This window comes from Pipistrellus kuhlii, unplaced genomic scaffold, assembly GCF_014108245.1.
Source record: "Pipistrellus kuhlii isolate mPipKuh1 unplaced genomic scaffold, mPipKuh1.p scaffold_m20_p_5, whole genome shotgun sequence".
In the NCBI taxonomy this organism is placed as follows: domain Eukaryota; kingdom Metazoa; phylum Chordata; class Mammalia; order Chiroptera; family Vespertilionidae; genus Pipistrellus; species Pipistrellus kuhlii.
In genome coordinates, this window is record NW_023425551.1 from 79,021,253 (window position 1) to 79,041,241 (window position 19,989).

The window sequence follows — 19,989 nt, forward strand, 5'->3', positions numbered from 1 at the left end:
CCCACAAAAGGGACAAAAGCCAAAGGATCATTTCAGTAGACACAGAGTATGTGGCAGAATTCAACACCTTCATGATAAAAACATTAAAAACAAAACAAAAAAAACCTAGGGGCCGAAACCGGTTTGGCTCAGTGGATAGAGCATCGGCTTGGGGACTGAAAGTTCCCCGGTTCGATTCCGGTCAAGGGCATGTACCTTGGTTGCGGACACATCCCCAGTGGGGGGTGTGCAAGAGGCAGCTGATCGGTGACTCTCATCGATGTTTCTAACTCTATCTCTCTCCCTTCCTCTCTGTACAAAATCAATAAAATATATTTTTTTAAATAAAAAAATAATAATAAAAAAAACACCTAGGAATAGAGAACTTCTCAACCTAGTCAATGATATACCCTGATAAGTATGAAAACTCCACAAAGAACACTGAATGGGGAGAGACCTAATGCTTCTCCCCAAAGATCAGGAAGAAGGAAGGGATGTCTGCTCTTGCCACTGCTCAGTGCCCTGGAGGGACTATCAGAAAGAAGAAGTAAAACTGTAGGTGACATGATCTTGTATATAAAAAATCCCAAGGCCCTGGCCTGTGTGGCTCAGTAGTTGAGCCTTGTTCCATGTGCTAAGAGGTTGCTGGTTGGATTTCCAGTCAGGACACAGGCCCTGGTTGTGAGCTTGATCTCCAGTAAGGGACTTGTAGGAAGCAGCCAATCAATGCTTCTCTCTCATTGATGTTTCTATCTCCCTTTCTTTCCTCTCTCTGAAATCAATAAAAACATTTTTTAAATACTAAGGAATCCACTAAAAATGCTTCTATAATAAGTGATTTCAGCAAAGTCATAGGATTCAAGATCAATTGTATTTCTATACATTTGCAATTGAACAAAGTAGAAATGAAATTAAGGATTTTACTTATAATAGCATCAAAAGTAACAAAGTACTTATGAACAAATTTAACAAGAGAATTGAAAAGCTTACACTTTGAAAACTCTAAAACATTGTTGAAAGAAATTAAAGAAGCCCTAAATGAATGGGAACACATCCCATGCTCATGGATCGGAAGATTTAACATTGTCAGGATGGCAGCTTACACACACCCTGTTAATATCTCAGCTGACTTCTTTGCAGAAATTTGAGAAGCTGGTCCTAAAATTAAAGGTGCCTAGAGTAGCCTAAACAATCTTAAAAAAGAACAAAGTTGGAGGACTTGCACTTCCTGATTTCAAAACTTAGTCCATCGCTATAGTAGTCACTTTGGTGTGATGCTGGCAATAAGAAAGACAGACAGACCAATGGAAGAGGATGAAGTTAAACATGAGTTACCACAGGATCCAGAGTTAACATGGGATACCACTTTTAGGTATCTCTCCCAGAGAAATGAAAACGTCCAGGAGTGTGTCTAGCAGGATTATTATACTCGCCCCAACATGGAAGCAACTGAAGTGCCCACCGCCTTAGGGGCGGGTAAATAATCATACAATGGAATACCGGTATTACTTGGTAATAAAAAAAGAATGGAGTGCTGGACTGCTCTATTCTACTACCTGGAGGAACCTTGAAAACATTATGCTACGTGAAAAGGCCACATAGTGTATGATTCTATGTATACAAAATGTCCAGAATAGGCAAGTCCACAGAGACAATGGATTAGTGGTGGATTAGGTCTGGGGGGAGGGGGCTTGGAGGGAAAGAGGACGTGACTTCTAATGGGAGTGGGGTTTAGAATAAAAATATTCTAAAATTGACCTTGGTGACGGCTGCACCACCCTGTGAAGACACTTAAAACCATTGAGTGTACAATTTAAATGAGTGAGTTTCATGTTATGCGAGTTATATCTTAATAGACATATATGGTATCATATTTTTATATTGTACATGTATGAAAGGCAGGCATCCCTGGCCTGTCTTGAATGCCTCCTGTTTAACTGCTGACACTGGCTTTAGTCGGGAGACAGTCGCTCTGCCCTCACCAGCATCAACACCAACACCAGCGTGGCACCAGGTCGCCCTCAGCCACCTACTGTTGCTGGCCCTGCACACACACTGTGCCTTCCTGCCCGCTGCACGTCTGCACAGCCCTGCTGTGCCCGCTGGGGCAGTGTCTGGGACTCCGCCTTCCTCAGGACTCCTCCAGTCACCAGGGCTTGGCTCCATTTCTGGCCTTGTATCCCAGGGGCACCTGGGTAGCAGCACCCTGGGAAGAGGGTGCATGCCACTCCTCGACCCCGGGCACCGAACCCAACGTGGCCTGACTGGTGAGTCCTGGAGCTGGGAGAGCCAGCCCAGGGCCCTGGGCCCTTTACCCTCCTGCCAGCAGCCTGACGATTTGATGCTGACATGAAGGAAAGGAAGGTGCCCCAAAGAGCTAAATGGAGTATTTGGGGGAAGGGGGTGTGAGAAGAGAGAACAGGTGCCACAGGTTGGCAGGGGAGGTGTTGAGCCTCTTCAGCGCCACCTGCCCTCGCAAGCATGGAGACCGGGTATCTGACACAGGCTTTTATTCAGGAATCAGAGCTGTTTCCCACTCCTGGTGTCTGCCTGCCCCACCCATAGCACCCCACCAGGTGGGGCTTGTCCACTTGCCCCCTACCCCTCCCACCCCCCCACCCCCAGCTACATGGCAAGTAGGAAGAGGGAGGCAGTCAACCCAGGCCAGGCAGGCAGGGGTCTCCCCAGAATCCCCCCTCACCCCTGGACTGACACAGGAGGGGCCCAGGTCAGATGTGCAGTCTCAGGCGGCAGCCTGAGCTCACCGCCAGCCGGGTAAGATGTCTGAGCGAGGCGCGTGCCCTGCAGCCTTCCCTTCCAGAGGGCCTTTGGCCACTAAGCATTTTATTTGGGGGGCTGGGGACTGAGTGAGGGAGATGGCAGAAGGGCAGCTGACCTCCTCACTCTGGGAAGGCAGGAGGCACCTCTGGGAATAGCTGGGACTCAGATGTCTCCGGGAAGAGGCCAGGGGCCTGGGAGGGGCCAGGGGTTCCTGGAGAGCCCCAAGATCTCCTGTCCCTAGAAAGCAGGGCCACAGCCACGGGAAGAGCGCTCAGTCCGAGCTAGTGGAGGGGCGGCCGCTGGAGGCGGAGGCGCTGCCTGGACAGCGCCGGAAGCTGGGTTGGAGGCGGCTGCTGGGCCACAGAGCAGGACCTGCCTGGGAAGATGTGGCCTCTCACTTGGCGGAGGAGGATCCAGAGTAGGCATGAGGCCAGGGTCCCCCGCACCAGGCCTTGCCTTTGAGTAGTGACCCCTCAGAAGATTCCAGCCAACACCAGGGGAGGCAGTAGCAGCAGAGCCAGAAGAGGGCCCCAGATGTGGCCGGAGCCCGAGGTCAGCCCGGCATAGGTTTCAGACCCTGCAGGGTCCTCTGCACCTACAGGAAGGGAAGGGGTTTGCCTTGGCCCGGAGACAGCTCTGCCTGAACTCCCACCCCCCCACCAAGCATGCAGGCGGGGGCCCAGCAGCCAGGACGCAGCTCCTGCTCAGAGGGCACATGTCCCTCACGGTGACGGTCTGGACCCAAGAAGGAAGGTAGGGCGGACACTGCAGGCCTCACCTGACTGCAGGGCCAGGGTGCGGCTGCCCATGGCATTGGCGGTGGCCCCTGTGTTGAGAAAGTCGGGCAGGGACTTGGAGAGGATGGGCACATCGTGGTTCAGCGTGGCCGGCAGCTCATTTGGCTCCTCCTGGGCTGGAGGAACTGGGGCCGAGACCTCACTGGATGAAGGCAACTCGGCCTCAGACTTGCCCTTCTCCTGGGAGGGGGGTAGCAGCCCTTGTGTCCCTGTCGGGAACACCTGGAGGTGCAGAGAATTCTCTGGGCTCGTGGAGGGCATTGTTGTCTCGCTGGCCTCTTGGTCTACCCCTTTTGAGGTGGGATCATGGGTCGATTTGGGGGAGGTAGCCGTTCCCTCATCCAAGGAGAGCGGGCTGTGAGTTTCCAAAATCGGAAGGAACTCAGTTGTTAAGGAAGATGGAACCTCAGTTGCCATGGAGGATGGGCCTTCCATTGCTAAGGAAGTTGAGGCCTTGGTCTCTGTAGTAGGTAGAGCTTTGGTTGCCAGGGGCCCTGAGACCTCTGTTACCAAGAAGGATGAAGTTTCTGTTGCCAGGGAAGTGGCGATGCCCTCTTTCCTAGAGTCTGAGGCTTCTGTTGCCAGGAAAGATGGGGTCTCAGTTACCTCCTCTGGGTCGCTCATGGGTTCTGCTACGAGAGACAAGGCCTGGCATTAGTGCTTCAAGCAGGACCCCATAGACCTCTGATAATAAACGTTACTTCTCGTGGTTGATATGGCTGCTCCTCCATCACCTCCTTGTCCAAGCCTTCCTCTCTCTGCACTCGCATTTCCAGTTTTCATCTGGATCCCAGTTCCTAACACGCCCACCAACTGGCCTGTCCACCTGGCTTTTCCCATCTGCCCCCCCCCCCCCCCCCCCCCCTACAACCCTTCCCCTTACCAGCGCTACTCTCTGCTGCGAGGGTTGAAATCCGGTCACTTGGGATGAGAGGGCGCCCAAGTGGCTGCCCAAGGAGGGCCAAACGGGCTTGGGAACCCGGATGGGGTGGGACTGCCGAAGGCCCCTGGAGGTCGCGCCCCCTGGGCCCCTCCCCGGTCCACGCCCTGCTCAGGTGCGTCCCTCCCCTCACCTTCCTCTTCCTCCGCACCCCATCCCAGACTCACCACAGAGGGAATTTTCGCAGCGGTACCCGGAGGGACATTGGGAGCACGGAGTCCCTTCCAGGTAGGGCCTGTGCCCCTTCACGTTCCCCCTGCAGGAGGCAAGGAGGATGCTGGGGGTTGGGGGTTCCCTGACAACCCCTGACTCTAGCCCTTATACACACACCTAGACCGGAAGTGCCCAGGCTCTTCTTACTTGCCCCAACTAATTGGCTGGATCAGTGAGAGCAGACTTATAGGTCCCCTCACGGCACCCCCAGGGGCATAGAGGGCCTGGGCTCCAGATTACCCCCACCCACCTCCTTAGACTGCATCCAACCCAGTCCTCTTGGCTCTGCCCACCCCAACGGCTCCCTCGGACTCACGGGGGCTCATAGTTGCAAACCAGTAAGTGGATATTGGTCTCCTCCACTCCTTGGAGCTTCTCGCAGAAGTGGGAGCCACAGCCAATCCTGTCTGTCCTGGCCCAGACCACCTGAAGGAGGGCAAAACCAAGTTTGGCGTGGATGGGCCGGGCCCTGGCTGGAGTCGCTCTGACCGGCCTCTGCGGGCGGGGAGAGGAGCCAGCCTTGCAGCCTGTGAGGTCCAAGCCCCCGATGACATGCAGCTTAAGGACAAAGCTCTGAACGAGGGTGGGAAGGGCAGGGTGCGGGTTTGTCCTGAGCAGACTACTCTCCCCTGCCAACCACCATTTCACCAGGCCTCTCTCCCTCTGAAAACCATCCCCTTTGCTATGCCCTCATGCATTCTTCCTGTGGGCTGTTCCCAGAGGCTCCTGCTTTTTAAACGACGGGTCTATCCAAAGGAATTGATTTCCAATGGGAGAATCTTAAACTCGGCAACGAGTAAACTCCAAGGAAAGAAACAGGAGAAGCCATTTGGGAAGTGGGACTTTCCCCAAATCACAAGGAAGCAGGGCCCTGCCATCTCTAAGGGGTCTCCTGGCTGCTAGGAGTTCTGCCTCGAGTATAAAATTTAAGAAGTCAAAACAGTCTTTGTGCACATGGCTGGAGACCGGCTATTTCGAGGCCTCGGCTGCCCAGGAGCCACTCACACGGGCGGGTTTTTGCTGTGAACTCTGGCTCTGACTGTTGCTTCTGCCCACCCTCCCAGGACTGGCGTCTCTGCTCACATCAGCCGAAGGTCCGCCAGGGATGCTGAGCATCTCCCAGGCAGAGCTGAGCAAGGGCGTGTGCACTCAGCCCTAGAGAACGCTGGGGTGGAGGCGGGGCGGACCCCCTTGTGCTGTGCTGGGCACTGGCAGCAATCCCTGGGAGGATCGGGTGGGGATGGCAGGGTACAGAGGGGGCTGCTGCACCCTCATAACTTCCTGATCTCGGTGGGTGAGGTTGGGATTTCCTGCCCTAAAGATTAGCACTAAGAATACCACTCAAAGGCGGCACTGGAAAATGGAATTGGTGGATATGGGTGGGAAGATGGTTGGTTTATTTTTGTCTTTAAAAAAAAAAACAAAAAAACCCAAAACTTGTCTTTGTGTTATTGTTAAACAACAGATAAGCATTGGGAGGAGGAAAAAGAGAATTCAGGAACTTAATGGTGCTCCCCCCAGCACACACCCTTACACCCCATATCTGCAGACTCAAACTTTCCAAATGCAGTGAGAATCCATAAGCAAAAAGCGACTGTGAGAGGCAGGGACAAGCTCTCAGAGGCTCCCGAAACCTTCCCTCTGTGACAATTTGCTCTCATTTATGTTGTTTTTTAAAAGCAAACAAAAATTTAAACAACAAAATTATGTATTTGTTTTTTGTTTGTTTGTTTGTTTTTCCCCTTTGGCAGGTTAGAAGCAGCAACTGAGACACCATGAGAAATGACAAAAGAGGGACAGTGAGCGGGGGGACAGAGTGGGGGTCCTTGCTGCTGGGGCCTGGCTGTTTCCGGCTTGGATGGGGTGGCCTGTGCAGTAACTGCCGGGCAGAAACGGGCTCCGAGACACCGAACTTGAGTCTGTTCAGCAGCGGGAGGCCGAGGGGCGGCCTGGGTGTTCAGATTTTTATAGAGAGAACTGGAAATGGTCTATCAGTGTGAGAAGCAGACATTGTCAGGTCTAGATGGTCATTAACAACTGTGGAGTGATGGCTTTTAAGAAGGATTGAAGGGCTCAGAGTGTGGCCTAAGGCACTGGGGCGGGTGATGGGGCAGGTGGGCCCGCCCCGCCCGCTGCCCACGAGGCCCCGCCCACCGCCCACGAGGCCCCGCCCACCGCTCTCGCCCGCACCTGCGTGTAGTGGCCGCACACCTGGCCCGGCTCGCAGGCGGCCGCGCTGAAGTTGTAGTGCTGCTGCTCCACGTGCCACTCCTGCACGGCCAGCGGCACGTCCATGCCCTCGTCCGTGATGGCGAACAGGTTCTCCCCGCGCCGCCCGCGCTCCTTGTTGTGGCCCCACACGCACTGCCGGGCGTAGGCCTTGGCGAAGGCGGCCAGCTCCTCGTCCCACCTCTGCGGGGAGGAGGGTCAGGGTTAGGGTTAGGGACCGTGATCTTATTAATTCATGTTAATATCCCAGTGGGACTTGGCAGCGATGCCCCTGCCTCCCTCCTGGCCGCCTGCACCGCCGGCAGACCTCAAGGTGCCCGGTGCGGAGGCCTCTTCCCGAGAACGTTCCCCCCAAAGGCAGGGCTCTCCGTCGGCCACGGGGTGACGGCAGGAGGAGAGCATGGAGGGGAGGGGCCTCTGAGGTGCTGGGTCCCTCGCTGGGCACAGCGCAGGGTGGGTGGGAAGAGACTAACAAGGCAGCTGACCGAAGGGTGAGGAGGGAGCCTGGATCCCATTAAACTTCCTCCGGCTTCTCCTGGAAGGATCGCCTGGCCCACACTCGGTCTCCACCCTCCGAGGCCGTCCAGCTGCGGGGCCGGGCGGCCCAGAAAGCACCGAGAGCTCGGCTCCCTAAGGAGGGGGCTGTGTCCACACCCATCCCCGCTCACACGGCTCTCCGGAGCCGCCGGCGTGGATGGAGCACTGGCTGGGACAGCCCGGCCCCGTGGCGGGGTGAGTCCCTTCCCTCTCCGGGACCTTTTGTCTCAAATTCCTGGTCCCGGAGGCCCCCTCACACCGGGGCAGGAGTGGGAGGGGGGATGGGGGGAAGGGGCAGGGAGCCGGGACAAGGACAGGGCGCCTGGCAGGCTGGCCGGACTGCACACTAGACTGTGAGCTCCTTCAGGTGGGGCAACCACGCATCCCACCGTCCGGCTCAGGATGGCACAGGGCTGGCTCAGGGCTGGCACGGGGCTGGCTCAGGGCTGGCACAGAGATGGCTCAGGAATGGCACAAGGCTGGCACAGAGATGGCTCAGGGCTGGCTCAGAGCTGGCACAGGGATGGCTCAGGTCTGGCACAGAGGTGGCACAGAGATGGCTCAGGCTAGCTCAAGGCTGGCACAGAGATGGCTCAGGTCTGGCACAGAGATGGCTCAGGGCTGGCTCAGGGATGGCACAGCAGGGACCTGCCAGCTGAGGATGGCTGAGACGGTCCCTGCTTTAGGCAGCCTCTGCTCAGAGCCCCTGCGTTTCCATTCCACCAGCTGCCTGGGCCCCACCTGGAGGGCACCGCTCTGTCCTAAGGCTTCTTAGTGTCCCAAGACCCCTGGGGAGTTTCGGGAGTCACAGCACCACCCTACTGGCCACATGGTCATCATCCCTTCACTTATTCACTCACTCAACAGTCCTGGGCACCGCGCCAGCCCAAGCAACAACAAGGACCCAGGAGCCCAAATTCACATCGCCATGAGCCACTGATGGCCGCCACGTGGTGAGTGAGATACGCATGGGTCCATAGAGGCACCAGAGGGCCACTGAGCCCAGCCTGAAGGGGGGGGGGGGGCCGACAGAGGGCAGAGGCAGGGAGGTGAGGGGCAGAGGCAGGGAGGCGGGGCAGAGGCAGGGAGGAGGGGCAGAGGCAGGGAGGAGGGGCAGCAGGCCAGGCACAGAGCCTCCTCAGGTGAAGCTTGTCCTGAGCACTGGGAGCCAGGGGGGCTTCGAGGGCTCAGCCTGTGGGGCCGTTGGCTCTGGCAGTGCAGCCGGAGCCGGGGCAGGAGCGGCCGCTCTGGGTGTCCGGGAGGAGAACAGGAAGGCTGAATCCGTTGTGCCGAAGAGACTGGGGCAGGAGGAAGGACTCGGGAAGAGGAGCCTCTGGGTGTAAAGGTGGTGATGGTCACATGTGGAGGCTGAGAGAGAGAGGAGTCCACCTGACCCCCACCTGCCTCACCCACGGCCACTCCCTCTTGTTAATCCCACTCTTACTGAGAACTACTAATTGTCAGGCTGCTCTGAGTGCTTCCCACATGCTTACCATTTAGTCCTCACGGCCACTCAGCCAGGGATTGTTCTATTCTCACCCCCAATTTACAGATGAGGAGGTCTGAGGCACAGAGAGGCTAAGTGACTTGGCTGAGGTCACACAGCTAATGCCTGGCAAAGTTAAAATCTGAGCCTGGCCGGCGTGGCTCTGTGGCTGAGCATGGACCTATGAACCAGGAGGTCATCATTCAGTTCCTGGTCAGGGCTCAGGCCTGGTAGGAGGCTCCATCTTTCATTGTGGGGCGAGCAGGAGGCAGCCGATCAATGATTCCACCTCATCACTGATCTCTCTCTCCCTCCCTCCATCTCTCTCTCTCTCTCTCTCTCTCTCCCCCTTTCTCTCTCTCCCCTCCCTTCCTCTCTGAAATCAATAAAAATATATTACAAGAAAAGAGATTGGACCCCAGGCCTTGTGGCTCCAGAGCCTGCATTTACCACTGAGAGGCTGGCTGAGCCTGTGCCCCCCAATGCCAACCTGCTTGCAGGAGTGCTGCCCGCCCTGAGGCCCATCTCTGTAGGCAAAGTGGCTCCCAGCCGGCGAAGCCCCAGCCTCAGCCAGCAAGGCTGTGGGCAGGAAGGCCCTGCCTATGGGGAAACTGAGGTCTGATGATGTATTCCGGGCTCAGTCAGAGTCGTTGGCAGAGTGGTACCGGCTCCTGGTTTGTGTCTCAGTCCCTGGCTGACACCCCCCCCCCCCATTCGCTCCTGTGCCATCCTGCCGGCCCTCTGGGCAGGGATGCCACCCCTTGTGACAGATCAGGAAACAGGCCTTTGACGGTAAAGGGGCCACCAGTCCCCTCGCCGGACTGGACTCGGCTGTTAACACTCCGGGCTCGCACTCCGGCTTGCGGCTGTGTCCCCGGTGTGACCGTGCTCTGAACTGAACTGAACTTCCGGCTCCCTGGTCACTGCTCATCACCCTCCGGCCGCTTCAGAGGGGCACGGGGGCTGGCCGGCTAGTCCTCGGGGAGAGCAGGAAGGGGGTGAAGTTCTCACTTCATCTCTCCAAATCCTGAGGGGAACAGCCTGCCCCACGCTGCCATCAGATAACCTCCCCTGAGGCAGAGTGGCCACCACCTGAGTGGCTCTGTCCTGCGCAGGCTGTGCATGTGTGTTTACCGAGCCAGCACGAGTTCCACCTGTTATAACAGTGTTTTTTACATTTTCAAACGTCATGTAAATATATCCTAGTATATATGTACTTGAGATTTCTTTAATTTTCTGTTAATCCTCACCTGAGGATATTTTTTCCATTGATTTTTAAAGAGAGTGGAAGGGAGGGGGAGGGACAGGGAGAGAGAAACATCGATGTGAGAGAGAGATACTGGTTGCCTCCTGCACGCGTCCCGACTGGGGCCAGGGATCAAGCCTGCAACTCAGGTGTGTGCCCTGGACCGGAATCACCCCGAGACCCTTCCGTCTGTGGGCCCGCACTCTAACCACTGAGCAAACTGGCGAGGGCTGAGGTTTCATTTTTACCCCAACTCAAAATTACATCTACGAGAGTCAGCCCACGTTGATACACGTGTGACTCAGTTATGACCTCGCTTTACAGACGAGAAGCAGAGGGTCCTTCCGGGGTTCAGAGACTCCCCCAAAGTCTTGCAGGTGGCTGGACGAGGTGCTCCCTGCCTGCTTCAGTGCCGCCACCTCAGGCCGCCCTCCTGCTCAGGCGCCTGGGCTGGTCCTGCTGCCGATTCCTCTCCTCCCTCTTTGGGAGGCATCTACAGACGGTTGTCACCTAGGGGTTCCCCTCCCGGTGGCACGTGCATTTAGGAAGGGCTGGGGGAGGGCGCTGGAGGGGAGCGGGGTCACCCAGGCCTGGCCCTGTCAGCCCCTGCAGGCCCCCTGCCCCCTAAGCCTGCTTCCTCGTCCTATGGCGGGGCTGCCATGGGGACCTGGGAGTCATACAATTTCGGAGACCCTGTCCTGGCTGGAGAGGGAGCCCGGGGGACAGCGTTGGCTGAGGGACGGGAGCGGCTGGTGGGGGGCCCGGCCGCACCCTTCAGCCTGGCAGGTGTGCCTGCCCACACTCACCATCCGCAGCATGTTGGCGGCGGCCGCCTGGGCCCGGTACAGGTTGTGCAGCTCCACCATCTCGCGTCTCTCCTCGGCGCTGAGGGCTCCGGCGGGGCCCGGGGCGGCCCCCAGCAGGAGCAGTGGCGGGAGCAGCAGCGCCAGGAGGCTGCGGGAGCTGAGCATGGTGGCCAGCCCTCTCTGCCTCTGCCGTCCGGGGGTCTGGCAGCCGGATTTAAAGTCCCTCCCACACCAGCACCACCCTGGCTGGGGCGGCGGGAGGGGCCGTCTGGAGGCCCAGCCGGCTCACACAATGTCTCCGGGAGGGCCGGGTGCTTGGGTCCCGACAAGGGCTGGGTTCCCTCCAGCATGGAGTTCCCCCCGGAGTCCCTGGCAAACGCCTCCCTTCTCTCAGTCACGGGGGCTCAGGCCAACAGCCCTGTGAGCGCCGCGGTCCGGTCCCTCCCGGTGGACGGGTCCCCCGGGGCCCAAAGCACACAGCCTCGGCCGGGGTCACACCCCCGGGCGCCGAGGACAGAGCAGAGGCAGGGGAGCCCCACAGCCCCGGCCCAGAGGACTGGGCGGGAAGAGGAAGGTGCAGATGGCTTGGGAAGGAGGGAGGAAGACGAGGTGTATTTGGTAAAGGGTGAGCCAAACCAAGTCTGAATCTTGGTTCTGCAACTTTGCTGGCCGTGTGTGTGGCCGTTTCCTGGACTGAATCAGTGACAGTAATCATGCCTGCCTCCCAGGGCTGGCAGGAGGGCTAAAGGAGGTCGAATATGTGTAAAGCTCCCAGCACAGTGTCTGGCACACAGTAGGCCCTCGGTAACAGTAGATGGCAACCACCCACAGGGCGAGAGCTTGGCCGGCGCCCAGCCCTGTGGGGAGGCAGATGCTTGCTTCCTGGAGGAGGGACTGGCTGCTTCCCTCGCCAGCTGTGTCCGGTCGCAGGTCTTTCCACGGATAACATGTCGGTTCCCACGTGCTCTCTGTGAGCTCAGGTGCTTGAGGGGCGCCTTTGGAAGTGGGGTGCAGGGATCACTCCTGTATGTAGAAATATGTAGAAAATAGAATATATTCATTTTTCAGATGAAGAGAGCAGAAACACAGAGGGTGATGAGCTGATGAGCAGCGGCTGCGAGGGGAGGGGCTGGAGGGAAGTAGGCCCAGGGGGCAAGCACTTGGACTGGAGCGGCCATGCAGGCGGGACTGAGGTCTGGGCCTCCGCGAGGCAGGCAGCTGGAACCGGGCTTGGAGTTCGGCTGGGATCCTCGAAGCTGCACTCTCGGTGAATGGGGACCTGGAAGGAGTCTGTTTACTGGCTTTGGAAGATGCAATAAAACCGGTCACTGCTCAGGTCTCGGAGTAAATACAAAAGCAAACACAAAATAATATGATTCAACCACAAAAAAACTATTAGCGCTCATTAAAAAATTCAGCCAAGTCTCACAATACAAAACCAGCCCACAAAAGAAGTTGTGCTTCTACACACAACAATGAACAATCAAAAAAAAAACCCCACAAAACCCTAAGAAGCTTTCACAACCCAGCTTGGGCCATCTACAAGGGGGGAAAATCCCCAGCTTTAGCTCACAATCAAAAATTATAAAGCACATGAGGACCTGAGCTACCATGAGCACACACAGGAGGATTTCTGTCTCCAAAACTTGAGATAGTATAACAATCTAGAAGATTTTCAAATAACTATATTTAAAACTAGAGGCCTAGTGTACCGATTTATGCACCAGTGGGGTCCCTTGTCCTGGTCTGCACCTCTGGGACCCCTGGGGGGATGTTGGACTGCCGGTTTCAGCCCAATCCCCCAGGCCAGGCTGAGGGACCCCACTGGTGAATGCATGCACCAGACCTCTAGTATGCATATAAGATCTTTGGTTAATTTCTTTCCACCTCCCCTTTCTCCCTTCCCTCTGAGATTCATCAGTCCGTTCCATGTTTCCATGCCTGTTCATTGAGTGTCTGCCCCCTGGTGATCAGTGTGCGTCATAGCTACCGGTCAAATGGTCGAATGGTCGGCAGGTACTTAGGCATATCTATATGCGATTAAGGAAATACATGGGTAGCTGAAAAGGGAGAAGAAAGACTTAGGAGGCAGAGTGGAGCACAGTGTGGGGGAGAATCAGAAGAGTGCAGGAAAGTGGGTTGGTCTGTGGGAGGAGGAGATGGGAACATCAGAGTGGAGGAGAGAAGACTAAGAGAAAGCAGGTTAGACCTACGCCAGCCCGCTGGGCAGCTTCCAGGGCCTTCGGCTGCTGAAGCTGTGAGATGGAGATCTTTGTTTTGTGGCAGAGATCTCCAGGTTGGAATAGGAAGACTTAGAAGGAAACGTGGGTCTCCCAGGGAGTTTAGGTGCTGAAGGCCTGGCCTGGCAGGGTGCTGGACTCAGAGCAGACACAGGCGCTACAGCCTGCCCTGGTGTCACCTCCATGCGGCTGCCCGGCTCCTCTGCAGCAGAGGAAAATGGCTTTGTAAGCCGAGCACAATGAGCAGCATTCGTTCATTCACTCATTCCTCACTCAGCAAAGGGTTAGAGCCAGGCGCTGAGCTGCTGAATACGACAGACCCAGCTCTTACTGCCCTGAAGCAGGAGACCCGCCCGGTATGTCGTGCTGTAAGTAAGAGTTTGGGGTTTGCCAGTTGGGTGGCCTTGGACAAATTATTTCTCCACAGTTTCCTCATCTGTAAATTAGGCTTAAAGCAGAACCTAGCTCCTAGGAGGATTGAAAGCATTGAATGAGTTAGCACATGGATAGGGTGTGAGATAGTGCCTGGCACACGCTAAGTGCTCATGGAGTTAGCCAATGGGGTGTGTTCGCTGTTACTGTGATGGGGAGGAGCTTACAGGGCCCCAGGTTGTAGCAGAGGCTGAAGCTGGAGGGGAGGCCCGAGTCTGGGGGGCAGAATGCTGTGCGGGGGCACATGCGGGGACTGGGGAGGCGGAGAAGGAGGAGCCTGTTTGCCTGACAGGGAAGGTGAGCTGGGAACGAAGAGTAGTTAAGACCGGGGCCTGTGGACGTGTTTGGGGACCGCAGTGCGCAGCCAGAGAGCCCGCTCTGCCCGGACACCTTCCCTCGCCCCGGGGCTACGCCTCAGGACAGCCCTGAGGCGGGCCTTCCAATCACACGCACGAGAGAGGGTGAGGGCAGCAGTGACCGGTGGGACCCGAGGCTCAACCTGCCCCTGCAGAGAGGGTGGGTGAAGGCAAGCCGACAGGGGAGAGGAATGGAAGGAAGGCAGGTAGGGGAGGCGAGAGGGAGCAAGACACGACAAAACCAGGCCCGCAGGGGACTGGCTGTGGTTGACACCAACTGATACGCACGTTTTCCGGCTCAAAGGGATGTGGATTCTCTTTTGGATATTGTCTATGCCTTTTAGACCAAGCTCCATCTGAGCCGCGGAACGCCACTCAGACACTGAAGGCAAAGGGGGATTCCACCGCTGCTGCTGGCTCCCAGGCTCTGAGCCGGAGCTTCTCTCTCCTGCGGAGGCCATCTCTGCTCTCAGCACAGGTGCGGGAAGCAGCAGCGAGGAAGCCCTCAGCGACCTGACCTGGTTGTCTGTCTGCTGGATCTGTGGTGTAAAAGCTGGGCCTTTTGCCCTACCTGGGTTTGACTCAGTGGATAGAGCATCGGCCTGCCACTGAAGGGCCTTGGGTTCGATTCCAGTCAAGGGCGCTTGCCTGGGCTGCAGGCTTGGTCCCCAGTCGGGGGTGTGCAGGAGACAGCTGGTCAATGATTCTCTCTCATCGTTGATGTTTCTATCTCTCTCTCCCTTCCTCTCTGAAATCAATCAATTTATATATATATATATATATATATATATATATATATATATATATATGTTTTTTTTTTAAACTGGACATTTTAAAATCTGCTTTCTATTTCATTTTTCTAAGAGTCAAATTTTATTTTGAAATAACTAGACTCACGGAAAGTCACAAAAATAATACAGAGAGTCCAAGGAACCCTTTACCCAGCTTCCACCCCCTCCCCCGCAGTGGTGACACCTAATGTAACTCGGGCACAATATCAAACAGGAAGCTGACATCGTTTTCTGTTCACTGCTATCAGACCTCATTCAGATTCCACTCACCGGTCTGCACATACATGTACGTGTGTGCCTGCATGTGTATGTGTGTGTAGTTCTGTGCAAGTAGATCTCAGATTTGTGTTGTCATCATGACAACCAAGACCCAGAACTTAGAGAAACTTCCTCCTGCTGCCCCTTTATTGTCAGACCCCACCCCTAACCCTGTCCCCGCAGCCACTGCTCCGCTCTGCATAGCTGCAGCTTTATCATGTCAGAGACGCGGGTAAATGACTCGCCGGGCGGCTCAGCCAGTGGAGTATCGTCCGGTTCACCAAAGGGCACATTCCTAGGTTGTAGGTTTGATCCCTGGCCGGGGAGCATACAGAGGCAACGGATCAATATTTCTCTCTCACATCGATGTCTCTCTCTCTGTCCTTTCTCTCTCCCCCTTTCCTCTCTCTCTAAAATCAGTAAAGACGTACTCTCAGTGAAGATTTACAAAAAAGAAAAGATTGTCATGGGTTATGAATGGAAGCAGAGAGCAGGCCCCTTTGGAGACCGGCTTCCTCACTCAGCATGAATGCCCTCGATCCCGGCAGGTCACTCATTCCTGTGGCTGAATGCACTCCATGGCACAGACGAGTGCCTCAGCCTGTCTAACACTCGTCGTGGAAAGACATTGGGTTGTTTCCAGTTGGTGTTGTGCTGATAGAGCTGCTGTGAACGTTGTGTGTAGATTTTTGTGTGAACACGAGTTTTTCTTCCTCTGAGACAAATGCTGAGGATGCTGCGGGGCCACCTGGTGAGCTGCAGATGGCTTCCCCGCTGCCAGGGAGGAGGGTCCAGCCCCTCCCACCTCCCCCCTCTCCCCATTGTCCTGGCTGATCCTCTAACCACTCTCCTAACGCGGTTCTGGTTCTGCCCGGGCGATGGAGAAGAACGCACCAGGCCTTCCCGGCCGCTGCTCCTGTTGTGGGGGAGACGGAGGGGGCGCCACCTGGACTGGCCCCCGCGGCCCGGCACTGCTGTCAGCGGGCGGCGGGCGGTGTGTGCGAGGGGCCGCGGACACAGGCCTCACAGCGCCCTGCGTGGGGAGGGTCCCCTGCCTGCCTCCCTTCACCCTGTCGCCCTCCACCCGGCCCTGCCTCTTCCCTCCCACCTCCAACTAGCGTGACACCTTTCTCCCTGGAGCGGTTTCAGGGACCTTCATCCTCTCCCCCGAGGGTGGTCCGGGGAAGGGAGCCGCCTGGACGGGGCTCCGGCTCCTGGGCTCGGGCAGCCTGCGTCCCCGGGGGCACGAAACCCACTCAGCCAGAAGCCACAGAGCTGCACCCCAAGCCCACCTTTGTGCTTCCGGGGTGGGGGAGAGGGAGCAAGGGGAGAGCACAGAGGTGGGGGCAGATGGAGGTGCAGGGAGAGGCAGGACGAGAGCTGGAGGAAGGGAGAGGAGGCAGCAGGTGCGCCCCATGCAGACTCTAACCCTGTCACTTGCTGAACTAACCCTCCCCCTCACACCTCACTGTGCTCATATGTAGAACCGCTGAATGAATGAAGGCCATTCATGGATAAAGCACTGGACACAGCGGCAGCTGCTCCCACAGGAGGAGAGGGGCAGGGCCGGGGCCTCAGCAGGCTGACGGGACCCTCAGCCGCTGGTCTGGGGTCATGGCTCCGGGATTGGCACTGAGGGCAGAGGGACCACCATGCATTGCCCCAGAGAGAAGGGCCTGGCCGCACTGCAAGCCCCAAATCATAACCAGGGCTCCCCCTGCCTCTGAAGTGCCAGAGTCAGCCACAGCCAGAGCTGCGGCCAGGAGCCGTGGCCTCAGCGTGCTGGGTGCCCGGCCTGGACCTTCCCGGGCCGCTGCTCCCCGGGGCAGACTGATCCCTGCGGAGCCCAGCGGCTGGTCCCGGCTGCGGGGCCCAGGAGACACAGGCCCTCCCGTCAGGAGTGCGGGCCCGGCTTGGCTAGGGAGCTGCTGGGGGGAAGGGGGGAGGGGGCTGTGGGGAGAGCCGTGGGGCCCGTGGCTGGGCAAGCGAGAGGGACCCCAGGAGGGGTGTGTGCCAGTGGAGGCCAGCTGTGCGCTTTGTGAGGACTCTCCCTCGCTGGCGGAAGTTGCCACGGCAGTGAGGCCAGCGGAGTGTCCGTGAGGACGCAGGACGGTGACGGTGGCAGGGAGCGGCTGCGTGGCGCACGTGGGCGGCGTGGACATGAGAACAGACGCGTGATTCCCAGCAGGAGAGGCGTCTGGTCTCCTGTGCCCACCGCAGGGTCCCTCCCCCCAGCCCGTCCTCTGAGCGGGAGCTGCCTGACTCTGCCCGCGGAGAAGGTGGCGCCATAACGTGCGGGCACTCACTGGGCGCCAGGGGCGCCCGGGCCCTCTGATCCCGGACTCCCGGGTCCCCGGCACGCCGCTGTCTGTCTGTCTGTCTGTCTGTCTGTCTGACATCTGCACGGTGTCCATCTGCTCTCACTGCACTGTGTCCGGCGCAGTGCCATCTCCTGTCTGCCCAAACCCCAGCGCCGTCCGGAGGCCCCGGCGATGGTGCCGGTGCCCCCGGTGCCGCCCGCAGGCAGCCGCCAGCCGCAGGCCCTTGTCCAGCCGTGAATGTGGCGAGTGCGATCCGTTAATTAGCGTTTAAATAGCGGCCTGCGGCTGGAGGGCACTGCACTGGGCGGCAGGAGCTTGCGGCCTCTGACACTGGCTTTGCCGTCCCCGCCCCTCCCTGCAGCCTTCTTAGGGTTTCTTACACGGAGGCCCTGGGTCCCCGCCACTCGTTTCCCTGCTGAACAGACCACCGCTCAGCTTCCACTCCCTCCTCTCCCGCTCAGGCATTCTGATACCGGTGACGCTGGACGGTCCTTTCTGGCACAGCTCTGCCTCTCCTCACTTCCCATCCAGGGGCCCTGAGCACCCTCCCACTGCCCACCTGGCCCTGGTCTCTGTCCGCCCCCATCCCCCGCCCACCACACACACTGTGCCTGCCCTGTGTCTGCCCCCCAACCCACCCCCACCCCCTGCCCACACCACCCACACCCCCTGCCCCCCACACCACCACTGTCCCTGCTCTGTGGTCCGCCCCCAACCCCCCCCACCCCCTGCCCCCAAACACAATGTGCCTGCCCCTGTGGTCCCGCCCCCCCAACACCCCCCCAACACCCTGCCCCACCACACCACACTGTCCCTGATCCGTGTCAGCCCCCCCCACCCCCCCTTGCCCCCCCCCCACACCACAACCTGTCCCTGCTCTGTGTCCGCCCCCCACCCCCCCTGCCCCCCCACACAACCACTAGTGCCTGCCCTGTGTCCGCCCCCCCACACCCACACCCCCTCCACTCCACCACACACACACACACACACACACACACACACTGTGCCTGCCCTGTGTCTGCCCCCCCACACCCACCCCCACCCCAGCACACACACTGTCCCTGCTCTCGTGTCCACCTCCCCAACCAACCCCCACCCCCCCCCCCCCCACCCACACACACACACACACACTGTCCCTGCCCTGTGTCCGCCCCCCCCCCCCCCCCCACCCCCTGCCCCCCCACACACACACTGTGCCTGCCCTGTGTCCACCCTCCCACACCCACCCCCACCCCCCGCCCCCACACACACACACTGTGCCTGCCCTGTGTCTGCCCCCCCACCCCCACCCCCACCCCAGCACACACACTGTCCCTGCTCTGTGTCCACCTCCCCAACCCACCCCCACCCCTCGCCCCACCACACACACACACACACACACACACTATCCCTGCCCTGTGTCCGCCCCCCCACCCCCCGCCACACACACACACACACACACACACACACACACACACACTGTCCCTGCCCTGTGTCTGCCCCCCCACACCCACCCCTATCCCAGCACACACACTGTCCCTGCCCTGTGTCCGCCCCCCCACACCCACCCCCCACTCCACCACACACACACACACACACACACACACACACACACACACTATCCCTGCCCTGTGTCCGCCCCCCCCACACCCACCCCCACCCCCCGCCCCACCACACACACTGTGCCTGCCCTGTGTCCACCCCCCCACACCCACCCCCCACTCCACCACACACACACACACACACACACACACACACACACACACACTGTTCCTGCCCTGTGTCCGTCAGCCCACCCCGCCAGGCGGGCTGCGGACTCTCAGACACCATCATCACCCCACATCTCCTTCTTCCTGTCACATCTGACCCCAGGCTCCCACCTGGCCCTGCCCCAGGCCTCTGTGTTCACCCCTTGCTGGTCCGCTGCGCACACATGCTGCCCCCGTGCCTCCTCTCTGCGGGGAGAGCAGCCACCCTCTTTTGGATGTCTGACCCCCACTTCCTCCACGGGAGGCGGCAGTATCTCTGAGCCCGCTCCGGCCTCCTCTCGTTTCCTCCTGCGGCCTCCGCTCAGTGCTCCCCACTCAGTGATCCCTGCTCAGTGCTCCGGGTCCCCCTTTCTCCCCCCCACCCCCCACCCGCTCTCCGCATTCCCTGTGCAGCTGAGAGTGGACGCAGCCTCGGAGCCCAGAGAGGTGTGGGCAGGGCCGGCGGGCCTCCCGCTGAGGGCACTGTCTGCAGCTGGGCACCGCCAGCCCTGCCTCCGGGCTCCCTTTCTGGGCTCCCACTGGTGGCCGCTCTGCCCACCTCCCGATGGGCAGTCCTTAGCGTGTCATTTCTCCATGCTGGTTCCAGTCAAATCTGGGAGCCACTTTTTCAGGTGACTTTGCACACCTGCTCCAGTTCATTTTATGGCTTATTTCTCGATGTTGGGGTCTTTTAAAAAAAATAAATGTTTTATGGATTTTTTTACAGAGAGGGAAAGAGAGCTAGAAACATCGATGAGAGAGAAGCATCAGTCAGCTGCCTCCTGCACGCCTCCTGGGTGAACCATCCAGGGGCCTGGCTGTCCTCCTGCGAGGGCCCAGCACGTCCAGA

At 58.4% G+C, this 19,989-nt stretch overlaps 1 protein-coding gene across 3 annotated transcripts; it reads right to left on the minus strand.

The window, feature by feature from the left end:
- Positions 1 to 2,417: 2,417 nt before the first annotated feature.
- On the minus strand, positions 2,418 to 11,429 carry PI16 (peptidase inhibitor 16). Of its 3 annotated transcripts, none has more exons than XM_045572979.1 (6): positions 11,015 to 11,429; positions 6,901 to 7,122; positions 5,027 to 5,136; positions 4,665 to 4,753; positions 3,539 to 4,189; positions 2,418 to 3,355 (listed from the first exon to the last, which is right to left on the minus strand). In XM_045572979.1, the coding sequence occupies exons 1-6, from the start codon at positions 11,177 to 11,179 to the stop codon at positions 3,234 to 3,236; spliced, it is 1,359 nt and encodes a 452-aa protein (XP_045428935.1). In that variant the 5' UTR covers positions 11,180 to 11,429; the 3' UTR covers positions 2,418 to 3,233. The 3 variants fall into 3 exon arrangements, with proteins under 3 accessions (XP_045428935.1, XP_036269475.1, XP_045428934.1); XM_036413582.2 differs by having other exon boundaries at positions 2,418 to 3,370; positions 3,542 to 4,186; positions 11,015 to 11,427; XM_045572978.1 differs by having other exon boundaries at positions 2,418 to 3,370; positions 3,542 to 4,189; positions 11,015 to 11,427.
- Between the last annotated feature and the right edge of the window lie 8,560 nt (positions 11,430 to 19,989).

Coding starts and splice junctions, on each gene's coding strand:
- PI16 (XM_045572978.1), bottom strand. CDS start 11,179: ATGCTCAGCTCCCGCAGCCTCCTGGCGCTGCTGCTCCCGCCACTGCTC. Junction 4,754..5,026: donor GTTTGCAACTATGAGCCCCC/GTGAGTCCGAGG, acceptor TGCCTCCTGCAG/GGGGAACGTGAAGGGGCACA. Junction 4,190..4,664: donor CTGCGAAAATTCCCTCTGTG/GTGAGTCTGGGA, acceptor TGTCTCTCGTAG/CAGAACCCATGAGCGACCCA.